Source organism: Abramis brama (assembly GCF_963993115.1).
Source record: "Abramis brama genome assembly, chromosome: 5".
Taxonomy (NCBI): domain Eukaryota; kingdom Metazoa; phylum Chordata; class Actinopteri; order Cypriniformes; family Leuciscidae; genus Abramis; species Abramis brama.
The window spans coordinates 48,272,517-48,281,691 of record NC_139967.1 but is presented as its reverse complement, the minus strand read 5'-3'; the positions used below and the strand labels follow the sequence as shown (position 1 = coordinate 48,281,691).

The window sequence follows — 9,175 nt, the reverse complement described above, 5'->3', positions numbered from 1 at the left end:
AATGCATGATGGGATATGTAGTTCATTCTGTCAGTAAAGAATGCTCTGCAACCCAGTGTTGTATCGCTGTCTGTTTTCGACTCGGTTGTCTGTTGAAACTCAAACTCTATTTCCCTGGTGTCGGCTCAAGGCAGATGGCATAGTCTAAAAAAAAATGGTTAAGGTCACACCAGCAAGAGGGAGAACACACATGCCAGATGTTTTATTTTCGGTGGAGAGACACTTTGAAATGTGCTGCATCATCTCAAGCATGATTAAGTGTTTTGCAAGAAATGCATCATTTAAAAAGCATAGACCTACTGTAGGCTGTTAGCAATCCCTCCAGCCTGGAGTTTCTCTGTGTGCTCAAACACTGAGGCTCCGGATCCACTCTTCTCTGTGTTGTTGCAGACACAACGGCCTCAGACTGCTTTATGTCCCGCTACACATCTTCATCCTCCTCCTTTTCCTCATCTTCATCTTCATCTTCTTCCTCTTCCTTCTGTTCTCCTCCTCCTCCTCTTCATCCTCCCCCTCCTTTTCCCCATCTTCCTCTTCATCTTCCTCTTCCTCCTCTGCTCCTCCTCTTCATCCTCCTCTTCCTCCTCCTCCTACTCCATCTCCTATTCCTCCTTCTTCACCTCCACTTCCTCCTCCTCCTTCTCTTCCTCCTCCTCCTCTTCCCCGTCATCATCCTCCTCTTTCTGCTCATCATCCTCCTCTTCCTCCTCCTCTTCCTCCACCTCCTATTCCTCCTATCGTCCTCCTCCTCTCTACCTCCTCCTCCTCTCCATCCTCCTCTTCCTCCTCCTCCTCTTCCACCTCCTCCTTCTCCACCTCCTATTTGTCCTCCTCTTCCTCCTCCTCCTCCTCCACCTCCACTTCATCATCCTCTTCCTCCTCCTCCTACTCAACCTCCTATTCCTCCTTCTCCACTTCCTCCTCCTTCTCATCCTCCTCTTCCACCTCCTCTTCCACCTCCTCTTCCTCCGCCTCTTCCTCCTCCACCTCTTATTCCTCCTCCACCTTCTCCTCTTCCTCCTCCTCCTACTCCACCTCCTATTCCTCCTTCTCCACCTCCTATTCCTCCTTCTCCACCTCCACATCCTCCTCCTCCTACTCCACCTCCTCTTCATCCTCCTCCTCTTCCTCCTCCTCTTCCTCCTCCACCTCCTCTTCCACCTCCACTTCATCATCCTCTTCCTCCTCCTCCTACTCCACCTCCTATTCCTCCTTCTCCACTTCCTCCTCCTTCTCATCCTCCTCTTCCACCTCCTCTTCCTCCGCCTCTTCCTCCTCCACCTTCTCCTCTTCCTCCTCCTCCTACTCCACCTCCTATTCCTCCTTCTCCACCTCCACCTCCTCCTCCTACTCCACCTCCTCTTCATCCTCCACCTCCTCTTCATCATCCTCTTCCTCTTCCTCCTCCTCCTACTCCACCTCCTATTCCTCCTTCTCCACTTCCTCCTCCTTCTCATCCTCCTCTTCCTCCTCCACCTCCTATTCCTACTCCACCTCCTATTCCTCCTTCTCCACTTCCTCCTCCTTCTCATCCTCCTCTTCCACCTCCACCTTCTCCTCTTCCCCCTTCTCCACCTCCACATCCTCCTTCTCCTCATCCTCTTCCACCTCCACTTCATCATCATCTTCCTTCTCCTCCTACTCCACCTCCTATTCCTCCTCCTCTTCCTCATCCTCCTCCTCTTCCACCTACTCTTCAACCTCCTCTTCCTCCTCCTCCTCTTCCACCTCCACTTCATCCTCCTCCTCCTCCTCCTCTACTTCCACCTCCTCTTCACCCTCCTCTTCCTCCTCCTCCTCTTCACCCTCCTCCTCCTATTCCACCTCCTATTCCACCTCCTATTCCTCCTCCTCCTCTGCTCCCACCTCCTCTTCATCCTCCTCTTCCTCCTCCTCCTCCTCCTCCTCCTCCTCCTCTTCAAACCTCCTCTTCCTCCTCCTCCTCCTCCTCCTATTCCTCATCCTCCTCTTCCTCCTCCTCCTCCTCTTCCACCTCATCTTCCTCCTCCTCCTCCTCCTCCTCCTTCTCCTCCTCCTCCTATTCCTTCTCCTCCTCCTATTCCTCCTATTCCTCCTCTTCCTCCTCCTCCTCCTCCTATTCCTCCTCCTCATCCTCCTCTGCTCCCACCTCCTCTTTATCCTCCTCTTCCTCCTCCTCCTCCTCTTCCACCTCATCTTCCTCCTCCTCCTCCACCTCATCTTCCTCCTCATCTTCCTCCTCCTCCTCCTCCTCCTCCTCCTCCTCTTCAAACCTCCTCTTCCTCCTCCTCCTCCTCCTCCTCCTCCTATTCCTCCTCCTCCTATTCCTCCTCCTCCTCCTCCTATTCCTCATCCTCCTCTTCCTCCTCCTCCTCCTCCTCTTCCACCTCATCTTCCTCCTCCTCCTCCACCTCATCTTCCTCCTCCTCCTCCTCCTCCTCCTCCTATTCCTCCTCCTCCTATTCCTCCTATTCCTCCTCCTCCTATTCCTCCTATTCCTCCTCCTCCTCCTATTCCTCCTCCTCGTCCTCCTCTGCTCCCACCTCCTCTTCATCCTCCTCTTCCTCCTCCTCCTCCTCTTCCACCTCATCTTCCTCCTCCTCCTCCTCCTATTCCTCCTCCTCCTCCTCCTCCTCCTCCTCCTCCTCCTCGTGTTTGCCTGTCATGCTAAAATCCCGCATAATGACTCATTCCATTGCCAGGCACAGTGTGGACGGGAATGTTCAGTGGAATCGTCTGTGGAGCGCAGAGAACAGATGCTATTATTCAGAACTGCACATCTGTTCAGCCATCTCAAGGACATATCAGCACTCAATTAAGATATTTCCCCACATAATCACATTGTTTTGTGTCTGCCAAGGGTTCAGCGCACGAACACTGCAAACTAACATGAAAATCAACCCATTGCATTTGTGCATTTCTACTAGCAGAGACAGTTCATCACAGTTTCCTTCATGATAGACTTCTGATGCAAGCCTATGCATGATATCCTACTATAAAATGGTATCATTATGCTTATTCATAATGTCCAGATGATCTGGACCAGATCTGTTTGTTTATGCAAAAATTACAAATGATTTTCATTTGAAACACGTTTGTCTGCCAAATATAAGTCAGGGTTCTACAAATAATGCCTAAAGCCATTCTACTGTCAGAAATATATCATCTGTAGACCCTCGTGATTTGGTGCAAAGTCAGTCTCTTAAAAATATCAGCTAATTTGATAATTTCCACATGGCCAGGTTAGTCCAGGATAGGTTGCCACAATGGACATAATCATAGATGTATACTTCCTTGTGAAAAAAAAAAGTGTGCTTACTTATATTGAATGTGCACTTGTAGTGTACTTCAAATTTTATTTACAGAAAATATAACATTAATTAAATAAAAGTGGCTTAAGTGTACTTAAAAAGAGTAGATGTTCATTACTATGTGCTCAAAATCAGAGCCGTTGAATACTGAAGTATTGTACTGAGATGCCGAAAACAAGAGACTTCAACAAATTAGTGTGCATGATTGTATCATAGTTTAGTATGGTTTATTTTCTTATATAGCATATTTCTACTGTCACAAGTGCAGCCCAAAGTGCTGTACAACCAAACAAAGACAGCACAAACACAATAACATAAAATACTAATATTTACAGTAGTTTTCTCCTTCACACTTAAAAGCCAAGATGTGTTAAAGCAATAGTTTATCATCTAATCTCAAATTATTTACTGGCCGGTGTAGAATAGCAAGATCTGAGAGATAAGAGGGAGCGAGACCAATTAAAAATAAAAATAAAATAATAATATGGCCTTGAAGTCAATCATGATACTTCTCTGCCAGTATAAACTTACTAAACAGACACTGAAAACACAATTACAGGAGTGGCCATTTGTACTCTGCATACACTTTATTTAATGAAATAGTCATACAATTTTACACTTTTTGAAAGTAATGAAGTGAAATTGTGAAAAAAGCATGAATTTGTAAAGTTAAAAATTACAGTCAAATTTTACTTAAAATATATTACAATTTCAGGATATCAAATAATGTATTTTTAAAATATGCTTTCAGTGCATTGTTATAATATCAGTTAAAAATATACCTTAAATAAAAGGTTTTCAAATAAGTACATTTAAAAAGAATTACACCGAACTTTCACTTTGAGTGTATTTTTTCTAAAAACATATTTTTAGAAAATATACTAAATTACTATTATTTTTGAAGTTTGCACTTTAATCTATTAAAACAATAATATTTCTGTAATAAGTATTCTTTTCACTTTTTTCAAAAGGGCTCACAAACATTCAAGCTGCAAGAGAAAGTCACACTTACTCCACTTGACAATTTTAGAATCTTAAACCATTTGAAACCAGCATAAATACAAGATTATATTTCCAAGAAATAGATTTGTTCATGCATCTCTCTTACTTATCCTTCTGGTCATTTCGACCCACATTTTTTTGAAAAAAGATGAGTGTTCATCATATAGACCCTATTGTCACACTTGAACCACAAATAAACACGAAACAAAAATTAAATGGATTCGAGGAGTTTTGTGGTTGAAATTTTAAAAAGTAACAAATCCTTCCCTCGCGGGTCAATTTGACCCCCTCAGGAATGAGTGGAATGCGAGGAATGCTTCAGTACACATAGAAAACCCTAAAAATACTCAAAATTCTAACTAAAAATGCTAAAACTTTACCAAAAATGTATTGTATAATGTCTACATGTGTATCTGAATGCATACTGAAGGGAACTGACTTTAGGATCCAGCGGAACTGCTCATTTGCTCCATATAGAGCTATAAGGCCATCAAGTGATTTTTGAGTTATGAAATATCATGTTATATTATTTATTTCCACAAGAGGTCAGCAAAGACTCCCGATGTAAGATATGTCGAGCTGAATTAAAAGGGTTATGCATGAAATTGTGAATTATTTTGAATTTAAGTTGAAAGAATGTGAGGAATGTGCTTAAATTACTAATTTTTTTTATTATGTATTGATCAAATTTAAAGGTAAATAAAATAAAAAATAAAAAAATCTCCCAAATAATTGCATTAAAAAATAGAAAAATATTATCAAAATGAAATAAAATAAGCTTTTTTACAAAGTGCGAGAGAAGGATGAGGGTTAATCATAACAGGCTCTTTCCTATTGATATCACTAGTACAGATCCAGAATCTCAAATCTCCATAATACATCCGGTGCACCAGTGACCTCCTCCTGTCTCTCTCCTCCAGAAGTCACGGATCAGGGTGGCCGGCGCGATCTGAAAGCTGTCCCGTTCATCATCTACCTGTCGGGTCTCCTGAAGACTCAGCTTCTGTCTGATGACCTGGTGTCCGGCGTGGAGATCCGCTGCCAGGAGAAGGGAAGCTGCCCGGACGCCTGTCACCTGTGCAGACAATCGGCCCGCGAGACGCCCAGTCCCACGCCAGTCCTGCTGGAGGTCAGCCGCGTCGTGCCGCTCTACAGCCTGGTGCAGGACAACATCACCAAAGAGGTAACTCAGGGATAGCATAATATATATATAACCATAATATATATATATATAACCATAAAACCAGTCACAAGTGTCAATTTCTTGAAATTGAGATGTATACATCATATGAAAGCTGAATAAATAAGCTTTCCATTGATATATGGTTTGTTAGGATAGGACAATATTTGGTTGAGATACAACTATTGAACATCTGAAATCTGAGGGTGCAAAAAAATCGAAACATTGAGAAAATCTCCTTTAAAGTTGTTCATTTATGTTGGCGATTGTGCTGCATTCACTCACAAAAATAAATGTTGTATATATTTACGGTAGGAAATTCACAAAATATCTTCATGGAACATGATCTTTATTTAATATCCTAATGATTTTTGGCATGAAAGAAAAACCGATAATTTTGACCCATACAATGTATTGTTGGCTATTGCCACAAATATACCCGTGCGACTCGTGACTGGTTTTGTGATCCAGGGTCACATTTGATAGACGATAAACCTGCTGTAAAGGATCTTTACAGGTCACACACATACCTAACTATATATGAAGGCTTTTACTTTCACTTTCAGGACAACATAACTAAACAGATAACTCAGGGATATATACATGTATACCTGATGAGGGCTTTCACTCTTATCCATAAAGGCTCATGTTAGAACCGAATTGGGTTTTCTAGACTGTTTCCACACAAAGTGTATTTTTGAGTTCTTTAGACTAGCGTTCAAAGGTTTGGATATTTTTTAATGTTTTTGAAAGGAGTCTCCTATGCTCACCAAAGCTGCCAAAAATACAATAAATATTGTGAAATTTTATTACAATTTAAAACAGCTGTTTCTATGTGAATATATACTGTAGTAAAATGCAATTTATTCCTGTGATCAAAGCTGAATTTTCAGCATCATTACTCCAGTCTTCAGTGTCACATGATCCTTCAGAAATCATTCTAATATGATGATTTGCTTCATAAAGGAAAACTGTAAACATCAGGGAATTTGAAGAAGAAAAGTCAAAAGAATGAATTCTTCAGGAGTCTCGGGAATCCTGAAATTCTTAATTCAGAACGAACCTTATATCTCAAGAAGCTCTTACGGTGGAAAGAAGAGGATGCCACTTGGTATTGATGAGGTTTATGTGCCTCAAATAAAACAAAATGACTTGTTATACTCAACTGACATCATAGCCGGCAAAAGGGAAGGAGGAATGAGCGAATAAAAACAGAAAAAAAGAACAATGTTTTAACTAAAGTTCATGAATATCATTGTCAACTCAATTCAAATTTATTTATATCCTTCTTTTCACAATTTTTTAAAAGCGGCTTTACAGAAAAGCACGATGTTAAAGTTTATAATATATTAATATCTTCATGCCTTATAGACAGTAGCATTTAGCAGATTAGAGCAGGAGAAAATATAGTTTACATTTCGTGATGAAACGAGCAATCAGGCAGTTGAGATTATACTCGAGTATGTGAATATATTTGGACATACTTATATATTCAACTTTATATAAAGAGCTGGGTGATAATATATTGTGTATATGACCTTGTATCAACATGAATAACTATGAATTCCAGCTGAAGGTTTAATGTTCTGCATGTGGAAGGTATAAACATGAATTCCTCAGATATTGTTTTCTTGCTTGATGTTGGCAGTGACGTGTTCTGTTGCTCCTGATGTACCAGTAGATGGCAGGAGTGATTTTCATTTCCATCAAGAAGGCTTAGTCTTTCTGGAAGGGTTAAGAACTGAGAAGACTGTGCCAGACAGTGAAAAGGCATTAAATATCATAAATAAATATTGTAATAAAACACTAATAAAAATGTTAACTCATTTCTTGGACGAACATATATAAATATCTCCTTTGTCCGCATATAAAGAGATTGCATTAGTAGCAGTGAGTCACAGACGTAATGAGGATATTAAATTTACTTTCGGAGCAGATTTGCAAAGGCTTTCTTTTCCGCATCATCATCCCTCGTACCGATGACGTCTTGAAAGGCAAGATGCCATTAACCAGAGTCTGCTCAGACAGCGAGTGACTCACGTAATAAATGTCCTGCTTTGGCCCGGTGTGTACCTGACGGGATCGGACCCGCTCCATAACACACATTCCCTCAGCTAATTGCTTCTCACGCTGAAGCCGGTGTGTGTGTGTGTGTGTACTTTGCTAATAACAGGAGCGTCAACAATGACGAAAGGCTCTCAATCGATAGCAGACGGTCTCTAGCGGGTATCTGTCGATTGGTAAACTAACAAGAGAGAAAAGCGCAGCCGAGTCGACTGGGAACATGCTCTGAAAACACTGCGAGATTATGAGGATGATATTGATGTCATCGACCCCGGGGACGAGCCAGGACTCCTTGTAGTCGCAGCCTCCTCTCTATTAGAGGAACAGACACAAAGACCTAATGCTCTTCAGACACAATGCATGTTCTTCTGAACCTCAAATGACGCCTCTTTTGGCATGCTTTCAAACAGAAATGATGGAAGAGGTGGCGATTCGGTCTGCGTTTACATTGACTTGAGAGCCAAACATTGGCATTCCTGCATAATCTGCCCACGGCACATTGTGGCCTCGGTTTAGGAGTCTCGCTGCTAAAGCACACTTTAACATGTAGCTTTAAGATCTTACAACCTGTTTTTAATGCAACTATCAAAACTTAATATGAACCAGTTTTCAGTCCAGGAGTTTTATACAGGCCATATTATTCCCTAGGAATCTTGATGTTGTTTTCAGGCTCTAGAACAGGTTTTCATGCTTGAATGTTGATTATTTTCCTCATATTCTCCATTGTTGCAGCTCCTCTCTTCCCACTCTGTCAGTAATGCTCTGTTTAGTTCCTGTCTCTATGAAGCCCCTCCTCACACTGTGCTCTGATTGGTCGGCTGGAGTAGTGTGTTGTGATTGGTCGAGCGCTTCGAGTGTGTTTGGGAAATGTCCCGCCCCTTTCCATAACCTCCAGTTTAACACACTACTAACTAACTCAACCAGGCCCCGCCCTTTGCGCATTAATTATTTAAATGAGGAATATTGTGACGTGTTCGTTCCCGGAAGAAACTCAAGACTACAATGGAGGCGTTTCAGGAGTTCAGAAACACTGACACTGATATAGAGAAGAACTGGAGCTTTGCAGAGCTTTTTCATGCTCATACAGCAACATTACACATTAAAGAAAGATGAACACATGAAACTAAAAAACAAAAAAACATAATAGGTCCTGTTTTAAAAGTTTTGAGAGCACATTTTAACATTGAGGTTTCTTCTATGCCACTCTGAGCTGGTTTTGTTGCGATGGTCAGAAGTTATGAACTTTATTTATTCCTTATAGCAATCAACATGTCACAGATAGATCAGGAAAATGAAGTGGCTGTATGGAGCGAGGCCATATGTGATGTATATTTTTTTTATCATTCTTGCCTGATTGAGTCTCTTTCTAATGGAGGGATATTGGGCTTTAGTTCTGAAATTATTAGTCCATTTCCTTAAAAACACTCCACCGGAAAACAGGTCTGAAAAGGATAAAAAGCGAACTTGCAGAGCTTCTCATATGACAGTTTTGATCCTGTTTTCATCACGGTCCCCCTCCTTTCCAATCCAGCTACACACACTCTCACATACACACTCATACATTGTTCTTTATATTTTTGTGTAAGTAGGAAACTCATAAGTCATTTTAAGATTAAGGGGGAACTCTTAGGACACAGAT

The 9,175-nt window shown here is 41.4% G+C and overlaps 1 protein-coding gene across 3 annotated transcripts in view; it reads left to right on the top strand.

Annotated features, from left to right (window-relative positions):
* The window catches only part of astn2 (astrotactin 2), a 445,829-nt gene that overhangs the window by 379,916 nt on the left and 56,738 nt on the right, over positions 1-9,175 (top strand). For all 3 annotated transcript variants that reach the window (XM_084114345.1, XM_084114344.1, XM_084114346.1), the window contains one exon: positions 5,213-5,475. In XM_084114345.1, coding sequence (XP_083970471.1) covers positions 5,213-5,475 — 263 coding nt within the window. The remainder of the gene's footprint in view (positions 1-5,212; positions 5,476-9,175) is intronic.